Raw genomic sequence first — 21,195 nt, forward strand, 5'->3', positions numbered from 1 at the left:
TGGATAATCATAATCCAATCCGATTTAATTCAATCCGAACTCAATCCGATCCGATCTCAGTCCAATCCGAAATATCCAATCTGAATTAGTATTTAGGATTCGGATTGGATTGGATTTCAGATTAAACCACCCAATGCTCACCCCTAGCAACAAAAGAATAAATTAATAAAATATATAAATAAGATGTAATTAATTAAGATATAAATAAACAACAAAATAAAATAACATTTTTGTTTTTAATATAGAAACTAGCATAAAACTTCACACTTTCAGTTCAATTTAAGGCGTTATAATTTAAAACTGTTGAATTATAGAGCTGGTTGGGTATTGGTTGGCCCAATCTCTAGTAACCCACCTACTGGATTTGACCTAATAATATAAATAGATATTACTCTATTGGTAGGAGACAAATGTCAAGATCCTTTATGGTGTTTGGAGACTAGAGAAAGAGTTACCGCCTTTGGTGAGGTAGTGGTGCAACGAAATCGATAAAAAAGATAAACTGAGCCAAACTTCAATCGCATTCACACCCAACAATGGTATCAGAGCTAGGGTTTAGGGTTTGTAATTAGAGTTTGAGATTGGGTTGGAGAATATGAGTTATCTTCACCAATAAGCGCAAATTTGTTTATTCTTTCATCCTGTTACTTTTATTTTTTACTTCTGCTGCTACCGGAGGAAGAAGAAAGTCGCCGCTTCTAGAGAAGAAGTCGTTGTTGTCCTATTCAACCGTTATCGGTGTCGCGTTTGTCGCGACCGCTGAGAATCAAAGCCGTCGCTATGCCGCTGCTGAGAAGACGAAGCAGCAAATCCCCGAGCGGGGTGGGTAAGTCAAAACTTTATTTGAGTTTTGTAAGGTATCATAGTTTGAATCTTCATATTAATTTCTGTCAATTGATTGTTGATTATTTTTAATTTGTTTGATAGCATGTCTGGTGTTAATCAATATGATATGATTCTGTTTGACGGAAAAACTAATTTTAGCATTTGGAAACAAAAAATGAAATGTGTTTTGATTCAGAAAAAATGATTTAAAGTTGTTAGTTAGGTTTATGCTGTTACTGATACCATTGAGAAAAATAGTAAAATGAATGAAAATGCATGTGCCTCCTCTATATACTTGAACTTATATGATTCTATGATGAGAAAAAATTGTAATTTAGAGTGTGCAAAAACCTTGTGGGATAAATTGTCTGAACTTTATACTGAAACTTCTCTTCCTAATAAAATGTTCTTACTTGAAAAGTTTTTCAAATTTAGATGGGATATGTCCAAGGACATTGAAGATAATCTGGATGTTTTCACTAAACTTATTTCTGATATTAAGTTGTGTGGTGATAAGAACATTGATGAGTATGCCCCCATTATCTTGTTGAATGTTGTTCAAGATTCTTTTAATGATGTGAAGTCTGACATTAAGTATGGTAGAGACAGTGTCACTCTTGACATTGTTGTCAATGTTCTTAAGAGTAAGGAGTTAGATTTGAGACACTCTGGGGGAAAGTCTGGTGGGGAAGTCATGCATGTGAGGGGTAGATCTCAGAGTAGATCGAGTGCCCAAAAGAATGTCAGTAATGAGAGTTCTGGTAAGAAATCTCATCATGCTAGTAAAAATAGATCTAAGTCTAGGTCTAGTGCTAGAAAGTGTTATAATTGTCATGAGTCTGGTCATTTTATCAAGGACTGTCCTAAGCCTAAGAGAAATTAGCATGTTGAAAATGCTAATGTGATTGTTTGTGAGGGTAATATGAGTGATATTTTTATGATTAATAATCTATGTGATTATGCTAGCTTGAACTCTGTGTTATCTAATTCTTTGTGCAAATTTGATTGGCTAGTTGACTCTGGTTGTACCTTCCATGTGACTCCATTTAGAGATTTGTTTGCGAATTATAAAGAGATTGAACATGGTTTTGTGTCTATAGCAAATTCCAAAAATTACAATGTGTTAGGAATATGTGATGTATGCGTAAGGTTCTCTTGTGGTTCTGTGTTTACTTTGAAGAATGTGAGGCATGTTCCTGATTTGCGTTATAATTTGTTGTCTTGTGCATCTCTTGAGAATGATGGTTTGGAAGGAAAGTGGGGGGAAATGTGTTATGAAAGTTTTATGTGTGTCTCTTGTTATCTTTACTACTAAAAAGATGAACAATTTGTATGTGTGTCATGCTAAGACTGCTTGTGACTCTGTGAACTCTGTGATTGGTGATAAATTTATTCTTTGACATAATAGATTAGGTCATATGAGTAACAAAGGTCTAGAAATTTTGCATAAAGGTGGTCAATTTGGTAGTGATAAATTATCCCCCATCCCCTTCTGTGAATCATGTGTGCTAGGAAAACAGTATAAGGTGAGTTTTCTCATCACCTCCTATCCAAACGTGTCTAAGTATACTAATATCTTTGAATATTTGCATGTTGATGTGTGGGGTCCCTTTAGTGTTGCTATACATGTGGGAACCAATATTTTTTGTCCATCATTAATGATTATTCTAGGAAAGTTTGGGTGTTACTTTTAAAACATAAGTCTGATGTTTATGAAAAGTTTAAGGAGTGGAAGATTTTGATTGAGAATCAAACATGTAAGAGAATCAAAATTCTAAGGACATATAATGGTCTTGAGTTCTATAATAAAAAGATGAATGATTTATGTGTTACCTGGGGTATTAAAAGACATAGGTCTGTGTCGTACACACCACATCAGAATGGTGTTGTTGAGAGGATGAATAAGACACTTCTAGAGAGGGTGAGAGCTATGTTAGCGTCTGGGTTGTCTAAGAAGTTTTGGGAGGGATGCTTTTCATACTACTGCTTATTTAATAAATAGGTCCCCTTGTGTTCCCTTAGGAGAGAAATGTCCTAAATCTGTATTTTCAAGTAAACCTCTTGATTTGAGAAACTTGAAAGTTTTTGGCTGTGTTGGTTATGTACATCAGAAGGTTGACAAGTTGAAGCTTAGGTCCAAGAAATGTGTGTTCTTAGGCTACCCTGAAGGGGTAAAAGGTTATAAGCTTTGGGATAAGAGTGAACTTGGGCTTAAGATTGCGATAAGTAGAGATTATGTCTTTAATGAGAATGATTTTCCTTGCTTGCATATGTCCCCCACTCCTGTTAATGATGCTCCTAATAAGGTGGAGCATGTGCCTGTAGTTTTTGATCAACCCGCTGAACATGATGTGAATGTTCTCAATGAGGTGGAGCATGATAATGTGCATTATATTGATGATTTTCATGATTCAAATGTTTTGTCTGATTCACATGATTTTCTTGATGATTTGAATGATTCAAATGTGTTGTCTGATTCACATGATTTGTTTGATGATTTGCATGACTATCAACTTGCTAGAGATAGAAGTAGAAGAACTGTTAGAATGCCTGCTAAATTTAGGGATGATAATTTGAATAATTGTAATATGTATGAATTTGCTTTTAACATGTTTGAATTCCTAGATTGTAATGAGCATAACTCTTACAAAGAAGCTTTGAGGTCTAAGTTTTTTACTAAATGGATTGTTGATATGAATAATGAAATGAAGTCCCTGAGAATCAATGATACTTGGAAACTTGTTCCTAAACCTCATAATTGCTCCTTAGTGGATTGTAAGTGGTTGTAAAGGTGAAGCAAGAGTCTGAAAAAGTTAGATTCAAGGCTAGGTTAGTAGCCAAGGGATTTACTCAAAAGGAGAGAATAGATTATGCTGAAATTTTCGATCTTGTTGTCAAATTCACTACTGTTAGAATTATGCTTGCTTTAGTTGCTCACTTTGATTGGGAATTGAAGAAAATGGATGTTACTATTGCTTTCTTACATGGTGAACTTGATAAGAATATTTATATGCATCAACCTGAGGGGTTTGTTGACCCCAAGTTGCCTGATCATGTTTGTTTGTTAAAAAAAGCCTTGTATGGTTTAAAACAATCTCCTAGGAAATGGAATATCAAGTTCGATAAGTGCATGCAATCTTTGATGTTTAAAATAAGTTCTTCTGATCATTGCCTTCACTTCAAGAATATAGACTTTGTGCATGTATTTCTTTTATTGTATGTGGATGACATGTTGATTGTTAGCCCATGTCTGAAGTCTGTTATGCATGTGTAAAAATCGTTTTGTGAAAATTTTGACATGAAAGACTTAGGTATTGCTAAGAAGATTTTGGGAATGAATATCATTAGAGATAGAACACAATTTTCTCTTGTGTTGAATCAAAGTGCATATGTTGCTAAAATTTTGAGTAAATTTTCTATGTTTGATGCTAAATCTGTGAATGTGCCTCTTGCTTCCCACTTTGTGTTAAGTAAGGATCAGTCTCCTAAGACTGAAACTGAAATAACTGAAATGAAGAATGTGTCTTATTCCAATGTTATAGAATCTGCTATGTATCTCATGATTAGTACTAGGCCTGATATAGCATATGTAATTAGTTGCTTGAGTAGATTTATGTCTAACCCTGGTATGCCTCATTGGAATGCTTTGAAATGACTTTTGAGATATCTAAAAACCACTATTGATGTTGTCCTGACTTTCTTTAAGTGTTCTGTAGGTACTAAGTTAGTTGGTTATGTGGATTCCAATTATGCTAATGATAGGGATAATAGAAAGTCTACTACTTCCTATGTGTTTACTTTGTGTGGCTCTTGCATAAGTTGGAAGTCTCAACTTCAAACCATTGTTGCTTTATCTACTACAGAATCTAAGTATGTAGCTGCCACTGAAGCTTTTAAGAAAGCAATTTAGCTTAGAGCTATTTTGTCTGAAATTGGTTTTCTTGACAAAAATTTGGTTGTGTTTTCTGATAGTCAATCTGCTATTCAACTGTGTAAAAATATTTTTTTTCATGATTGAACTAAACATATTGATGTTAGGTTTCATTACATTCGGGATATTGTTGAAAAGGGCATTGCTAAGTTAGAGAAAATTCCTTCAGAATTTAATCCTACTGATATGGGTACTAAGTGTTTACCTGCTGAAAATTTTATTTCATGTCAACTAATTTTAAACTTTAACTTAGGGAAAGCTCTTTGAGATTCTTCCTTTGTGGGCATGGCATGCTTTATGATTTTGCCTTCAATCTTTGTGATTTTCCCATGCTTTGTGCTCTTGCGTTTGATCTTTGTGATTTTTGCATGCTTTGTGCTCTTGCATTTGATCTTTGTGATTTTCGCATGCTTTGTGCTCTTGCGTTTGATCTTTGTGATTTTCCCATGTTTAGTGCTCTTGCGTTTGATCTTTGTGATTTTTGCAGTCTTGTGCTCTTGCGTTTGATCTTTGTGATTTTCGCATGCTTTGTGCTCTTGCGTTTGATCTTTGTGATTTTCGCATGCTTTGCGCTCTTGCGTTTGATCTTAGTGATTTTCGCATTCTTTGTGCTCTTGTCACTGGTCTTTATGACACAAGTTTACCTTGGGTATTCTCTTTGTTGCCTTAGTGGTAATAAATTGGCGATGATGTGTCTTGTGATTCCGTGATTGTATTTTGCACTACTTTGGGCCAAAGGTGGAGATTTTTGGGTATTGGTTGGCCCAACATTGTGGCCTAATCTCTAGTAACCCACTTACTGGACTTGACATAATAATATAAATAAATACTACTCTCTTGGTGGGAGGCAGATGTCAAACTTCTTTGTGGTGTTTGGAGACTAGATAAAGGGTTTTCGCCTTTGGTGAGGTAGTGGTGCAACGAAATCGATAAACAAGAGGAACTGAGCCAAACTTCAATCGCATTCACACCCAATAGAGCTTACATTTCTAATAAATTCTACAAAAGTTAATAAGAGTTTATTGAGTTTGTGTTTAAGTTTAGACTTGGACTGAATAAAGAGTTATTTATGTTTTATTATCTGAATGTTTATCTTATAAATATATTGTTGGTTAGTTATTTATAGGGTAAGCCAAAATTTTAGAGACATAAATAATGTGAGGCAAAAACTATGTATTCTTCTTCTTTTTCATAGTGAAATCCGGTGACGACGAAAATGAACATAACTCTTTTGAGTGAACCACTATAAATTTGTGTTTTTCTTGTGTTCATATTTTTTGCAATTTTGAAGATCGTTTCAAGCAGGTAATATTTGAAACATCCAAATCTTAACAACTGGTATCAGAGTTGCTAGGATAGACCAGAACATTTGAAACGATGACAGACACAAACAATATATGACATAACATTGAAACATTCGATGAAACATATTATGTATTTTGGATGATGCAGATTGAGGATTACCTCTACAGAAAAAAGCTTCATGTTTCTTTGAGTGAGAAACCAGAAAATATGGATAAAGCTAAATGGAAACTCCTTGATAAACAAGTTTTTAGAGTTGTCCGATTGACACTAGCCAAAATTGTTGCTCACAATGTAACAAATGAGAAGACCACTAGTCTGATGAAAACACTCTTTGATATGTATGAGAAGTTATCTACTAACAACAAAATACATTTAATGTAAAATGGTTAATGATACTTCTATCACTACTAATTTGAACGAAATTAATACAATTGTGAATAGATTGTTATTTGTTGAGATTGATTTTAGGGACGAAATTAGAACCCTGATTTTGTTAGTATCTTTACCGAATAGTTGAGGAACATATGAGGGCAACAATTAGTAACTCTGTTGGAAATGAAAAATTAAAATTTATTAAAGTTAGATATCGTATTTTGTTGACGAGGTTAGTAAAATTAATTATGTTAAAATGTTCAAAGGTTCTACTCTGAATGTTGAAAATAAAGGCAGGGGTAATGATAAAAATTTCAACCGAGATAAGAGAAGATCTATATCGAGGAACATGAGAAGTCAGTTCAAGTGTGGGAGAATATTTGATTGCTAGAGTTGTGGTAAGTAGTGTCACTTGAAAACACCGAAAAGAAACAATGTTGATAAAAATGATGTAGTTAATGCAGTTACATAAACTATCATTGATGCGTTGTTTCTATCATTTGATAGCCCGATAGACTCATAAGTTTTGGACTCGGGAGCGTCTTTCCACACCACTCTCCACAAATAGTTAATATAATACTATGTGGCTGAAAATACGGGAAAATTTATCTCGCAGGTGGTGAGCCTTAAAATATAGTGGGCATGAGGGATATCAAATTGAAGATGACAAACAGTTCTGTTTAAAAGATTAATAAGGTCAGACACATTCCAGGTTTAATGCATAATTTGATTTATGTTACACAGATTAATGACGATGGTCATAGTTTCAGTTGTGGAAACGGTGCATGGAAGGTGACTAAATGAGCAATAATTGTTGTTTAATGTCATAAAACTGGAACATTATACATGACTTCAACATGTAGAGAAACAATTGTTGTTGTACTTGATGACTCAAAGAACAGTGAATTATGACATTACATTTTAGGCCATATGAGTGGAAAAGGGATGCAATTTCTTTTAAAGAATGGTTAAATTTCATAACTAAAATCCATTGAACATCAGTTATGCGAAAACTGCATTCTTGGAAAACAGAAACGTGTGAGTTTCTTAAAAATTAAGAAAGAGCTCAAGAAAAATAAAGTTTAAAGTTGGCACACACTGATGTCTGGGGACATGAACTTATTTCTTGTATTGGCGGATCACACTACTAAGTGACGTTTATAGATGATTCGACAACATATATATGAGTATACTTTATGAAGAACAAGTCTTATGTATTTGTTGTTTTCAATAAATAGAAGACTTTAGTTGAAAATAAAAACAAATTAGAAAGTTAAGTATTTGAGATCCGACAACGGAGACAAGTACATCAATTCAGATTTTATAGAGTATTGTGATGTGAATGAGATTAGTATGGTGAAGAATATTTCCCAAACGCCTCAAGAGAGTAGTTGAACGAATGAATCAAAAATTTAACGAGCATGCTAGAAGCATGAGATTGCACGTTGGGCTGTCTAAAATCTTTTGGGAAGAAGCTATCAACACAGCTGTCTACTTGATAAATAGAGGACTCTCTATACCTTTTGAATTTAGAATTTTAGAAGAAGTTTAGTGCAATAAAAAAGTAAATATTTCTTATTTAAAAGTGTTTGGTTGTTTATTATATGTGCATATTAATGAATGTGATAGAAACAAGTTTGTCTCAAAGTCTAATAAGTATTTTTCATTGGTTATGGAGATATCGAGTTTGGTTATCGTTTCTAGAATAATCAAAATTGGAAGACCATTCGTACCAGGTACGTCATCTTCAATGAACAGGTTCTTTACAAAGATTGTGTTGGAAAGTCAGATGGTTTCAAAATTAAAGAGTCTATTATAGTCGATTTAAGAGATTTTTATGAATATTACCGAATATCAAAGAAGACTAATGTGTTGTTGAAAAAGAAATCGATAAAAACGTGGCCCCATAGGCAAATCAGCCAACATCGGTTATACAGTTGAGAAGATTATCAAGAAATTGAAAATCATTCGAACTGTGGTCTCCATCTCTGAACTACATCTTGTTGACAAATAGAGGCGAAAATGAATGCTACGAGGAAGCAATGAAATCTGATGAATGAATTAAGTGGGAGCCTACGATGAAAGATGATATAGACTTTTTGAAGTCAAATCGGACTTGGCAACTCACTAAACTTTCAAATGGAAAGAAATCACTTCACATTAAGTGGATCTTCAAGATTAAAAAAGAACATGATAAAAGTATGAGGTACAAGGCAAAGTTGGTTGTGAAATATTTAAGTAGAAGGAAAGTATTGACTATAACGAAATACTCTCTCTAGTGGTCAAATTGATGTCAATAAAAACTATTTTAAGTTTTGGTTGTGAAAGAAGACCTACATCTTAAACAAATAGATGTCAAAAGCCTTTTTCTTCGAGGTGATTTGGATTAAGATATTTACATGTAACAACCATAAGACTTTGAGGTAAAAAGAAAAGATGAGTTTAAAATAGCTCAAAGACAATGGTACAAAAAAAATATAGCTTCGGGAAAGGTAACAACTTTGTGAGGTGTGAAATTGATCATTGTTGTTATATCAAGAGATTTAAAAATTTGTATATTATTTTGCTCCTCTACATTGATGATATGTTGATTAGTAGAGAAAATTTGTCTTAGATTAATAAATTAAAAAAATAGTTGTTTAAGAAGTTTGTAATGAAGGATTTGGGTGTTGTAAAACAAATCATTGGGATGAGAATCTTCAGGGATAAAAAAGTTCTCAAACATTCACAAGAAAAATATGTGAAGAAAGTTTTCAGCAGGTTCAACTTGTACGATGAAAATCAATTACTACCCCCTTAGCTAGCCACTTTAGACTATCTAAAGATCAGTTGCATTCAACATAGAATGAAAAAAAATAATGACCACTGTTCTGTATACCTCTACCACTTGTTGTGTTATGTATACGACGGTTTGCACACGACCGGACATTGCATGTGTAGTGGGAGTTATTAGAAGATTTATGAGAAACCCGAGTATACAACATTAAGAGTAGTAAAATATGTACTACAATACTTAAAGGAAAGTATGAGTCTCATTTTGTGTTTTTGAAAATCTAACATTGGTTTGGAAGAATACGTTAATGTTGACAATAGTGGAGATGTTGATAGTAGGAAGAGCACAACAGGGTGTCACTTTGGTTTTAAAATTGCAAAAGAATGTTGCTCTTTTCTAGTTCTGAAGTAGAGTATGTTGATGTAATAGAGGTTGCTAATGAGATGATGTGGTTACAACCTTTTTTGCGAGAATTCGGTCAAGACTACGAAAGAAGTGTGTTGCGATACGACAATCAGAGTGTCATTCATTTGGCAAAGAATCCATTTTATCATGGAAGGACGAGGAATATACAAATTCGTTATTATTTTATCCGATTATGTTTAGGAGATGTAGTGTTAACTCTTGATAAGATTCCCAAGAGTGAGAATCCAGCTAATATGATAACGAAAGTTGTGGCAAACGAGAAACTGAAGTTGTTCACAACTTCAATTGGCCTTCTTCGTTAAGACACAGGATGAACTTACGCTACCGATAGAGAGAATATAAAGTTAGTCTCCAAGTGGAGATTGTTGAATTTTGGAGCTTATAATAAACTCTGCAGATTTTTTTTTTTTTTTTGGGGGGGGGGGGAAACGGTTAAAACCATTTCATTAAAATCCCAAAAGTGGGAGGGTCAAGAATCAAAGTTAAACAAGTCTTAGCTAGGATTATAAGATGACAATCAAATGACCCTAAAGAACCTGATTAGTAGCAATCAAACATACAAGAAATAGAGATTACAAACAAAGATTACAAACTGTATCAAATCCTAATTATCCCAATCAGGATTTTTATTTCCATATCAACCTGATGTTTCAACATATTGTCTTTCTCTTCCCCTTATCCTTCCTCTTCCCCTTCCCCTTCCTCTTGCAATGAACGGGGGATGAACTGAAGAGGTTGATGAATACTGCATATTCTCATCTTGATTTCTTTCTTTATATGAACTTGTTCTTATTTGATAGAAAGAATTATTCTTCAGAATTTCTGAGCTCTTCACCTTGTTGTTCTCAACTTGAATTTCGAGATCATTGTCTTTAATTCCTTCAGCTTCATCTTTGGAATCCTCAACAACTTTAGATTCCTCTGTATCAACATTGGCATTCTCTTCTTCCTCTTGATTAACCTGAGTATCTTCCTCTCTGTTTTTATCAACAACCACTTCAACTTGATTTGATTGAGAATCATCAACTATTTCTTCAACATGATTAGGTTGAGGATCCACCTCCTTCTTAGTATCGCTTTCTTCTTGTACATAATTTTTTTTATCTTCTGTTTCCTGTTCCTTAACCACATTTTTCTCTTTAAAAATAGGCACATTTGTATCGTTTTTATGCATCTTTACTTTCTGACCATTATGAATTTTCTGATTTTCTTCCTTAGCCAAATCACATTTTGGGTTTGCATGTTGGAAAGTAATGGAGAAAGAGCATCTGTCTGACCTCCACTCATAAGTGATTTCCATGACAGTAGGTTTTCCTTTTCTGTTTACTATTGTCATACTTTTCGGCAGTGTGCTTCTAGGATGCACCTCAATGCTAATTCTAACAAATGTTAGGTGCTTTCCTCCTTCAGTAATTGGATCCATGTATAATGGTCTACCCAATAAACCTGCAAAATGACTAAGAGCTTCAGAATTGTACATATGTGCAGGTATATTCCAAAGCTTGAACCATATCTGTGCAGTTTCTTTTGACTTACTCAATAGGTCCAAGTCTTCGGACCATTTTTCTAACTTCATACAATTGGATCCTATATATGTATGCTCATTTTCTAAAATTTCCTCTAGATTAGATCCCTTCTTGAATTTAAGGAAATATAAATCATGGACATTTGCTGAAATCTTCTCCAGCCCTTTTTCTTCCCATTGCTTCAACAATGCATCTTTAGTAATTGGGAAGGATACTCTGTTTTTCCCTATGTAGTTTCCCACAACTACATTTTCTCATTCTTTTATACAACTTTCTTCTACTTCAGTAGGCAATTTAAATTCAAATGGAGAATTCAGTACCTCCACTTTTGTCTGTGTATTGCCCAAGTATATTTTCCATTTATAAGAATGATCTTCTAACTTTTTTGTATTGTTGTTCTTCCAGACTTCATTAGTTTTCCATGTCGAGTTGCTCCTGATAGTATATGACTTAGATTTGGGAGCCTTCATTAGTTCCTTCATTGTAGAAACTGACCATTAAACAATTTCTTCATATTCTTCTTTTTTCAACAGATTCCAGTCTTGAAGATAGTGGGTGTTGAGTTGAATTATAATCTGTTGTGCTTTCTCCTTATTGATGACAATTTCTCCCGTTTTGGCATGCATAAGGAGCTTTGTAATCTGATTCTTGAGCCCAAACAGATTAGCTCCTTCATTATAGCGTATCTACCAAGCTCCTTCATTATCCCCTTATTTTCCTGCATTATTTTCAATAAGAATTTTCCCACTAGTAGTTGGAGCATATTGCTTAATTGTGTTGGTATCCTGTTGTTCTTTGATAACTTCTTCAGAAATTCTTTCAAATTCTTTGATTGTTGCTTCCTTAATTCCTTCAAACATAAAATCCCTAACTTCTTTTGATTTATTACTTTTATTCTTCCCCTTTCCCATAATAGCAGAGACAGAGTAATAGAACAAATTAATTGCAGAAACGCTAAAAGATGATCAAAAGTAAACCGCAATCGATGGCAAAATCTAACGCTGCTTACAAATGTACAATAAACCCTAGAATAGCAACACTTAAGGAACGACGCAAGATAATACCGGGATGCCTGTGTCGATCGTCTCGTGCCGCATTTGCATATTGTGTCGCCTGTGCCGATCGTGTCGTGCCGCTTGTGCCGATGGCGCTTCCTTTGATTAATGGTAATTCCGATGTCGATTTGATAACTTACGGTACAGGACAATATGGTGTCATTCGTGCCTTTCTGCTTGTTCCTATCGTGCCGCTGTACCAATCGTGTCGTCTGTGCCGATCGTGTCGCCCGTGCCGATCGTGCTGCCTGTGCCGGTCGCGAATCAAATCTCCAGAGCTTGAAACTCTGCAGAAGTTAATTAGAGTTTATTGGGTTTGGACCTGAACTAAAAGTTATTTTGATTTTATTATTTGAATTTTTGCCCATATTTCTGTATTTTCTCATTCTTATAGTAAAATTTGTTGTGAGTGAAGTAAACGTAACTATTTTGAATGAACCACTATAAATCTGTGTTTCCTTATGTTCTTATTTTTTTCCGTTTTTTATATCTTTTTAAGTAATAAATTTTGGAGCATCCAAATCCTAAAAAAAATCAAATATGTAGTGTCAACCGGTTAATTATTTATGTTAATTTGAATTTATTCAATATAAATACATTTAAATTAGATCATGTGATGATGAATTTTAAATTTTATTCTTTCATGATTGGGTTTGATATATTAGAATTCTGAATGTAAATTAAATTTTTATATATCAAAATTGAAAATATCCAAACGTCGGTAACGGTGCAAAACAGTTGTTAGTTAAACGTCAACGTTTAAAAGGTCACAAGAAAATGTCGCTAAATATTATGACGCTATATAAGCGCCGCTAAACTAAAACCTAGGTTATATAAATTCCTTTACTTTAATTGTTGCCGACACAACTATTAACGACGTTTCATTTTGCGCCGATAGAGTTAAGGCACATTTTTTTGTAGAAAAGAAAATTACTTTTATTAAATTAAATAATTAATAAAAAAAATTATAACAATGAAAAAATTCATAATTTAAGTTTATGACAATAAGAACTTAGTAATTAACAACTTACCATTTATTTTCCAATCTACAAATCAACTTTTCATTATTAAACAGTCAATATTTTGTTACTTGTTGACTCATCTCGGAATAAATTTGCTATTTTGATTTTGGAGATCTCGTTTTGATTCGGATTTTTAGAATTCCAATAACTAAGTCATGCAATGTAATTAATTACTTATTAAATTTGACTTTTTTTATCCTCGATTTGTCCGCCCATTCTCCAGTTGTCCATTTATAAATTAAAGAAAGATGTGAACAAATTAATGAATATTTGCCTAATTAAATTATATTCAAAACATCATCTCATCTAAATTAACTTTCATCAAAATACTTGGCCAAAACAAATGTTACATAGAAATTTATCGAAATTTTCTCGTCAAAACCCAAACTTACTAGTTATAGCTATAAAAGTGTTTATAAGCACAATCAATTTTGAATTTTAAATTGGAAAATCCAAGGCTTTTCAAGTGTAATAAACTTTTGAATGCTAAAATGTAATGAATCAAGATAAAAGGGAAATATAATATTAATCAAATTTATTAACTTTTTCTTGCTATGAATAAAATTTGAATTCATAGTACTAACAGTAGATGATGATAAATTATCAATAATAATGATTATACTTTTATGATTTCATCAATTTAATTCACCACAATTAACAATCTTCCATTAATGTTACATTTCCCCAAAACTTGTATTAAACTTTATACAAAGAAGAACTTAAAATTTATTTCTTTAGCCTTCATTGAAAAATTTTCATTTATGCAAAGAAAAATAATCAGTTCAAATCATCGCAAAGAAAATGTTCTCTGGCGGCCGCGACCTCAATTCTCTCCGATGGGTCGCAGAGGTTTAGTTGTCTCGATTTTACGTTTCTGAATTAAGAAGATTTTGCGCATCTTATTGTTTTGATATTCTTCTATGTTTTTTGTTCTGTCACGAAACTTATGTCAACTCATGTTATAATTTGTATCGATATGTTATATTGAATTCTAGATCGATGTATCAATCATGCGTAATTTCTGATCCATTTCATTTAAATTCAGGATCGTGTTAATTATCATTTATCATCAAGAACTATACCAATTCAAGGTCATGATGAAACAACGACAGATACAGAACACGAAGAAGTTTATGAGGGCGAACGATATTCTTCGCTGGATTCACCCCCACAAGAAGATAATGTTTCCACCAATATATCTGTTCTTAGAAAAAATGGTGCAGCTGAAAGGTATTCAATAGGAAAAACATGTGGAATGGTTTATACAGATGATGATTCTGATGATACAAACTCTGAATATTCGAGTACTCAGCCTGTAAACAACGATCCACTTTATCGTGTTAGAACATATGAATCTAATGGCTATTATGGTTCTTCTTCTTGTGGGAACTTTGCTGCTGAAAAGGTAGCCTCTTATTAGGGTTTGTCTTTTTTCTAAAGAAAAATTGAGTTATATTGAAATAGTATATATATTGAAACTAAATGTTATTGTGTGACATATTTGTGCCTAGCTTAGAAGGTGAGAGTTGAAATTCAAATAAGGTTAAAGATAATTTGTGTGATATTATTTTTCATTGATCTTCATAATTGAAGGTAACATGCACTAGAAACCTGCATTATGAGAAGCTCTATGATGATCATGATGATGCTCCATTCTTTGATTCTGCTAAAGAAATCAAACAAAGTACTGATCCAAGAGAACAAGTGCTTACTTCAAGAGTAAACTCTCATATAATAAATACACATGAAACTGTTACTGGATCACTTCAATTCCCTACATTTCATGCCAGGTTCTTGTTAATATGCTTGCTTCATTCCTGTTTATTCAAATTTGTGCCATTTTTAATATCTTCTTGATTTAATTCAGTTCACAAGGGCCATGGCTTTCTGTGATTGCATACGATGCATGTGTTCGATTATGCCTCCGTGCCTGGGCAGAACAATGCATGGAAGCTCCTATTTTCTTGGAATCTGAATGCGCTTTGTTGCGAAATTCATTTGGGTAATCATCTTCACTCTTTTAAGTTTTAACCCAAATTGGATTATCAATTCTTTTTTTCCACCTTCCACTACAGATTACAGAATATATTATTGAAACCAGAGGAAGAGCTGTTGGAAATACATTCTTCTATCCAATCTAATGAGATAGCTGTCACTAAACCTAGGAAAATGGTTGGGAAGATGAAGGTTCAAGGTAATTGTCAATTGTAAATTGTATGCAATATGTCATATACTAAATGTATTGTTGATAATGGCAGTAATAAAGGTAAAAACAGCTATGGATCCACCAACTGGCTTCAACTTATCATCCCTGAGTTCAAAAAAGATCAAGTTGTATACTACTGTTGTTCAATATAAGCTCTCTAATATTCATGTAAGACTTTCCTCTGGCTGGAGAGCAGTTGGAAGAATACGTTTTACTCGTGAGAGAATACCTTCAAACCGTTCATTTTCACGCAAGAACATGGCTACTTATGTACGGGCTAGTTCTCGGTATGTCAAACAGGTCTCCAGATTGGTGAAAGTTGGCGTGAAAACTTTGCGCAGCAATTCATCTTCTCGTGATGAAGGTGTCCCAGTCCCAGGTTTGTTTTGTTTTTTGTTGTGTTACTTGGTTAGAAAATTTTCAAAAATGTTCTAAAACCAAGTTTCAGCAGAAGCAACAACATACACTTGTTCCTTGCGATTGAAGAGTTCAAGCGAAGAAGAGGCTGTTCGTCTGAATCCTGGATCGGGTGAAACTCATGTTTTGTATGTGTTCTTTGCATTTTACTTTCAAAAAAAGTTTGTTTCCTTAACTGTTTTTGATCAGTCTTGACCATCTTAATTACAGTTTTCCAGATAGCTTAGGAGACAACCTCATTGTTGAGATTAATGACTCTAAGGGAAACAAAACAGGCCGAGTTGTTGCCCAAATAGCTGAGGTTGCTGAAGATCTGGTAAAATTTTCATTAACTTGCTACAACAGTTGTTTCTGAAATAGTGTTTATGATGAAGAAAACTTGATTTTTTTTCAATTTCAGGGCGAAAAGCTACGATGGTGGACCATTTATCGCGAACCTGAGCATGAGATTGTTGGAAAATTACAATTGTATATTAATTATTCAACAACATTGGATGAGAACAATCTTAAGGTGCTGAATTTGTATATTTATTATTGGTTTACTTGTTGTAAATAGTACACATATAACTTACATTAATTTTGGGCCATACTATAGTTTGGCAATATTGCAGAAACAGTTGCATATGACTTAGTATTAGAAGTAGCCATGAAGGTTCAGAAATTTCAACGAAGAAATTTATCGCTACACGGGCCATGGAAATGGTTACTAATCGAATTTACGACTTATTATGGTGTTTCTGATGCATACTCCAAATTAAGGTATTGTTTCTAAAAAAAATAGTCTTTCCGAGACAGTTATAAAACTTTCAATAACTGAAATAAACTTTATCAACAGATATCTATCCTATATTATGGAAGTAGCCACTCCAACAGCAGATTGTCTCACATTGGTTTATGATCTCTTATTTCCTGTCATTATGAAAAGAGGAGATGACATTAAAAGAACATTGAGCCACCAAGAGGTATATAATTACTGAAATTTTGATTATTATTGTTACTAGTATTTGAACTATTTTGTGTTATTAATGCGTTAGAAACTAATTTATATTATTCGATTTCATATGTTCAAAATTCATTAGTTAAAAAGAGCTTTGAGATTTATTGTTGGTTCCTTATTTGGAAAGATCAAAGATCACATTTTAGTTTGAAGAGTACTTTCATTTGCCTCCTTCTTCTAAGAAGTTAGATTTTGTAACTTTGTATTTATTTCCTACTAATTCTTCTCTGTGTGGTTTCAAAAGAACCGAATATTAGGAGATGTCGAGGAACAAATCAACCAGATTCTCGGTCTGGTTTTTGAAAATTACAAATGTTTGGATGAGAATTCACAATCAGGAATGAAGGAAGTTTTCATCCCTTCAACTGGCATTGCAGCACCTGCCCTGGAGCCTGCTGTGAAACTTTTCACTCTTCTTCATGATATTTATTCCCCTGAATCTCAAGCAAAACTATACGCCTATTTTCAGGTTCAAATTTGACCGATAAACCAATATTTTTTCATCGTGGTCAATCAAACTGTCAAAATATCCTTACTTTTTTCTTTATTTCACTTTGGATAATTTCAACTTTAGGCTGCTGCTAAGAAGAGGGCAAGAAGGAATCTGACAGAAACAGATGAGTTTGTGACAGGCAACAATGATGCTGTCTTGATGGATCCTGTTACTAATTCTACTGCTTATAAAAAAATGAAATCTCTTTGTTTGAACTTCAGAAATGAAATTTTCACAGATATGGAAATCCACAATCAGCATGTTCTCCCTGAGTAAGATTATCTATAATGAATTGGGTTAGAACTTAGAACTTAGAACTCGATTGGATTAACTCATTTGTACAATCCTGCAGATTTATAGATCTTCCAAATTTGTCATCAGCTATATATTGCGTAGAATTGAGCAATAGATTGCGTAGATTTCTGATCGTTTGCCCACCAATTGGACCAACACCTCATGTAACAGAACTTGTCATTGCAACTGCAGATCTTCAGAAGGATCTTTGTAATTGGAATATTAAGTGAGTTTGAATTTGAATTTGAATTCTATTATTTCTGCATTAGTTTTAATAATCTCATGTGTTTTCTTTCTAATCAGTCCCATCAAAGGTGGAGTTGATGCTAAAGAACTATTCCATTTCTATATTATGCTTTGGATTCAAGATAAACGTTTGGCTTTACTTGATTCATGCAAACTAGATAAGGTAAGAACATTAATTTTCACATCAAACCTCTGTTTTTATTTTACAAATTCTTTGTTTTTTTAATGTTTATAGATCAAATGGCCGGGAGTTAGAACACAACATTCAACAACACCTTTTATCGACGAAACTTATAACCGTCTGATGGAAACTTTGAATGATTATGAAGTTATAATTAGTCTCTGGCCAGATTACACTACTGTTCTGGAGGATGTAATGGTTTATTCAATCATTAAATTTTGTTTTGTTTGTTTTATTGGCTTGAATTGACGATTTTGTGTTTTGTTCTTCAGGCCATTGCTGATATAGAGAAGGCAACTATGGAGACTCTAGAAAAACAATATGCAGATGTCTTGTTACCGATAAAGGAAAACTTTGCCCCGAAGAAATTTGGACTCAAATATGTACACAAGCTAACTAAAAGATCCACATTACAATATGTTGTCCCTGATGAGGTAAACTCTTATAAGTAAAATTAAATCTCATTTGAGTAATGCTAACAAAAATTTATTTTGTTTTTGAAGCTTGGGGTTCTGTTAAATTCCTTGAAGAGAATATTGGATTGTTTGCAGCCCAAGATTGAAAAGAAATTCAACTCATGGGGGGCAGAATCTGTAGATTGTTTAAGTGAAGTTACAATCATGATTCGAAGCAAGTTTCGAAACTATATTCAATCTGTGGTGGAAAAACTAGTTGAAAATGTTAGTACTAACTCTTCTACTTGTCCTGTTTTATGAATTGAAGAAGTTTATGCTGAATTTTATCTGTTACAGACAAAATTACATAATGTTACCAAGTTAAAAAAGATACTCGGAGATTCAATAGAATGCGTGTCTGAATCTGAAGTCGAAAACAGAATGCAGCCGCTAAAAGACCAATTGACAGACACAATAGAACATCTTCATGGAATTTTAGCGACGCGGGTTTTTGTTCTTGTATGCAGAGGATATTGGGATAGAATGGGACAGGTGAATTAAATTACTTGATATATAGATTATTTCTTCTTCTATCTGATATATTGCAATTTTTTTTGTCTATCCTAGGAAATTCTTACATTCTTGGAGAATAGAAAAGATAATAGATCATGGTACAAAGGTTCAAATTATATTGTCGAGGTAATTTTTTGTTTTTTTAATAGCTTATTTGTCACAAAATGTTCATGCAACGAGTAGTGGTTGGGTTAAACCAACATATTTCTCTATAGAAACCGAAGAGTCCACGTAACATTTATTGTCTCGTTACTCAAATATTTTCTTAGTTATCTAACCATCACATTTATTATTCTTAAAATTGTATAAATACCGGATTTATACAATTTGGAAATCATCAAGAACAACTACTAATATTCATAGTGGATAAGAGTATATTCATTTGGCTCTCTTCCTCTTTTATCTCTATTTTATATTCTCAATTTAGAAACGGAGCATGTTGGATTGCTCCTCTTCTTTGAACCATCAAATGATTGAAACAAATTATAGTCACTCATTTTCTTCCTTCTTCAAGTTTATCTATTTGAAACTTGATTATCACAATTTTATTCTTTGGAAGTCTCAAGTGATACCGGTTCTAAAAGAAAATCGGTTGTTTAGCTTTGTTTCCAGCAAAAATCAATGCTAGAATGCTACCATTGAAAGTGATGTTATTGATGAAGAGGAAAAACCTACCATCATATTCAATTCCGATTTTGAATCAGATCAAAGGATAATAAGTTGGTTCTACGCCACCAAGGTAGTCCAGTGGTAAGAGTTGGCTTAAAAGACCAAAAAGTCACGCTTTCAATTTAATCTGAAAGCGTTTTGAATTTAAACGGAAGCCATGACTATGGGATGTCATGCTAGTTTTCATTTAGTTCATAAAAAAAGTTGGCTCCTATCAATTCTCACTGAACCCGTCCTTACTCAAATTATCGGAGAACTCCATTATTTCGGGTTTTATGTAAAAACCTCTACAGCTACGAAACATTTTACACGTACCTCAAATTACAAAAAAAAAATATTAAGTGTTGCTCGTTTACTATGGATAATAATGTTTTCTTTGAATTACATCCATCATATTGGACGGTAAAGGATTGCATTATGAAGATAGAGGTTCTTCGCGAGATGCTTAGAAATGACTTGTATCACCAACCCCCACTAAACCAAGTATTCATCGGCTCTCGGTCCTCAACATCAACTTTGCATCGTCGGTTGTGACATCCTTTGATCGCTACCACTTCTTCTATCATTTCTCAATTCCATTTATCTGTGTTGGGCAATAAAACTCTTCTTTTTTGTGAGGCATATCAGTTTGGAAATTACACAAACAACCTTTTAATATATTGGAATCGCAAAGTAATGCTCATCTTGATTTAATTGATTCCGATGTTTGGGGACCGACACCAACCTTCTCGTTATTTAGCTATCGTTACTTTGTTTACTTTGTCAACAATTTTAGCAGATATTTGGTTGTATCATATTCATAGAAAATTCGATGTCCTTCTCACATTTATTAAGTTCAAAATCTTGGTTGAGAACCAATTTTATAAGAAAAATAAAAAGATTCAAACGATTGGGGAGGTGAATTTTGTAGTCGTGTTGCCCTAACTGATAGTAATGGTATTCAACATTGACTATCTTGTCCACATACGAGTGAGCAAAATTGTGTTGTCGAATGGAAGATTCGACACATCATAGAAATCGGTCGTGTCATACTTGTTAATGCCTCCATGCCACAATAGAGCATTGGGATGATTCATTCCTAGGCCAACTTTTAACCGTGTTCCCCATATGAGTTTTTTTTGGACAATTCCTCGATTATGTTGCCTTCAAAACTTTTGAATGTGTTTGTTACCCTTTCACTCATCCTTACCACCAACATAAATTAGATTTCAGATCTATTTGTTGCACATTTATTAACTATAATCTCTCATAAAAGTTATTGTTGTTTGCATATCCTCACTAGACATCTTTATATCTCTCTTGACGTTTTGATGAAACATCATTTCCTTCCTCCATAACTTCTAACCCCACACCACCTCCACCATCATTACCCACCCCCACATCCATTTTACTTCCCAATTTTTTCTCTCAAAGTCTTACTCATCCAACTAGTGCAACAATAACTGAGACACATCATTCCCCTATTACATACTCACAACCCTCATCCCCA

The 21,195-nt window shown here is 33.5% G+C and overlaps 2 protein-coding genes across 2 annotated transcripts; both read left to right on the top strand.

Annotated features, from left to right (window-relative positions):
- The first annotated feature begins 12,143 nt into the window (after positions 1-12,143).
- LOC124946204 lies at positions 12,144-17,872 on the top strand. The gene is made up of 14 exons (XM_047486779.1): positions 12,144-12,392; positions 14,281-14,640; positions 14,829-15,025; positions 15,103-15,237; positions 15,311-15,429; positions 15,494-15,820; positions 15,890-15,986; positions 16,069-16,174; positions 16,259-16,369; positions 16,454-16,617; positions 16,694-16,820; positions 17,100-17,324; positions 17,430-17,620; positions 17,701-17,872. Exons 1-14 carry the CDS (start codon positions 12,144-12,146, stop codon positions 17,870-17,872), a joined length of 2,580 nt encoding a protein of 859 aa, XP_047342735.1.
- Positions 17,873-17,874: 2 nt separating this feature from the next.
- LOC124945693 lies at positions 17,875-19,022 on the top strand. Its single transcript, XM_047486174.1, has 4 exons — positions 17,875-18,051; positions 18,124-18,261; positions 18,342-18,749; positions 18,822-19,022. Exons 1-3 carry the CDS (start codon positions 17,995-17,997, stop codon positions 18,519-18,521), a joined length of 375 nt encoding a protein of 124 aa, XP_047342130.1. The 5' UTR covers positions 17,875-17,994; the 3' UTR covers positions 18,522-18,749; positions 18,822-19,022.
- Positions 19,023-21,195: the final 2,173 nt, after the last annotated feature.

Source organism: Impatiens glandulifera, chromosome 1, assembly GCF_907164915.1.
Source record: "Impatiens glandulifera chromosome 1, dImpGla2.1, whole genome shotgun sequence".
Classification (NCBI taxonomy): domain Eukaryota; kingdom Viridiplantae; phylum Streptophyta; class Magnoliopsida; order Ericales; family Balsaminaceae; genus Impatiens; species Impatiens glandulifera.

Coding starts and splice junctions, on each gene's coding strand:
- LOC124946204 (XM_047486779.1), top strand. CDS start 12,144: ATGGCAAAATCTAACGCTGCTTACAAATGTACAATAAACCCTAGAATA. Junction 15,821..15,889: donor TGAAGGTGTCCCAGTCCCAG/GTTTGTTTTGTT, acceptor ACCAAGTTTCAG/CAGAAGCAACAACATACACT. Junction 16,370..16,453: donor TGGATGAGAACAATCTTAAG/GTGCTGAATTTG, acceptor GCCATACTATAG/TTTGGCAATATTGCAGAAAC.
- LOC124945693 (XM_047486174.1), top strand. CDS start 17,995: ATGCTTTGGATTCAAGATAAACGTTTGGCTTTACTTGATTCATGCAAA. Junction 18,052..18,123: donor ATTCATGCAAACTAGATAAG/GTAAGAACATTA, acceptor TAATGTTTATAG/ATCAAATGGCCGGGAGTTAG. Junction 18,262..18,341: donor ACACTACTGTTCTGGAGGAT/GTAATGGTTTAT, acceptor TTTGTTCTTCAG/GCCATTGCTGATATAGAGAA.